The sequence below is a fragment of the Penaeus monodon genome, chromosome 22 (assembly GCF_015228065.2).
Source record: "Penaeus monodon isolate SGIC_2016 chromosome 22, NSTDA_Pmon_1, whole genome shotgun sequence".
Taxonomy (NCBI): Eukaryota; Metazoa; Arthropoda; class Malacostraca; order Decapoda; family Penaeidae; genus Penaeus; species Penaeus monodon.
In genome coordinates, this window is record NC_051407.1 from 17992379 (window position 1) to 17993227 (window position 849).

At 34.9% G+C, this 849-nt stretch overlaps 1 protein-coding gene across 1 annotated transcript in view; it reads right to left on the reverse strand.

The window, feature by feature from the left end:
• Positions 1-849, reverse strand: part of LOC119586972 (CUE domain-containing protein 2-A-like) — a gene marked incomplete in the record, with an annotated part of 10730 nt that overhangs the window by 2819 nt on the left and 7062 nt on the right. Inside the window, 1 exon segment of the mRNA XM_037935709.1 lies at positions 333-464. Coding sequence (XP_037791637.1) covers positions 333-464 — 132 coding nt within the window.

The following is an 849-nucleotide window of genomic DNA, read 5'->3' on the forward strand; positions in this document are numbered from 1 at the left end:
TGGTAAAAGTCATCCAAACATTTCTCTAAAATGAAACTATATATATAAGATGCATATTCAAAAACTTAAAGAAAAACTAACAAAGATATTTTTCTTTAAAATCAATACTGAAAATATTCCAGTATTCTTCATGTACGCACTCCTCCTGTAAGCATTATGTTAATAAATTAGTGTAAAGGAAAATTCTTATAAGGTTGCAATTACAAGTTGATACTAACATGACTACATGAAGTCTGGTACCTCTGTGAAAAGAATGAAGTCTGACAATAATAGAGAATAAGTGATGCCTGATTCCAATATGAAATGAATCCAGTGCCCCACATAACACGTACCCACTTAGGTGCAACTGGCCTATGCTCACGGGTATCGTCATCGTGATCGACGAAGCCATAGCGGTTGATGATGGAGATTCGGACTTCTTTGTCATCTATCTTTTTTTTGTTTCCTTTGGCCCCTGGAACAAGCTAGCAGAAAAAAATCATGTAGGAAGAAAAAGAATATGATGACCAAAAAGAAGAAGAAAGAATTGTTAACAGAAGATTATGACAATAATGAGGGAAATGGAGGAGGAGGAGGATAAGAAAGAGTAAGAGAAGGAAGAGGAAAAGTTGGAGGATGAAGAGGAAGAGTTTGAGGTGGAGAAGAGATGGCAAGAGGAAGGAAAAGAAGAAAAAGAAGAAAAGTTAAACGACATTATGCTTTATCTTGACTATCACAGATAACTACCGCAAAAAAGAGATAAATCATATATTGTTACTTATTGCAAGGAGCTTCATTCACCACTTAAAATGCATAGTAATTCTAATATTCTGTGGATCAGTTTAAGCTTGCAGTATTAAAGCTGCTGAC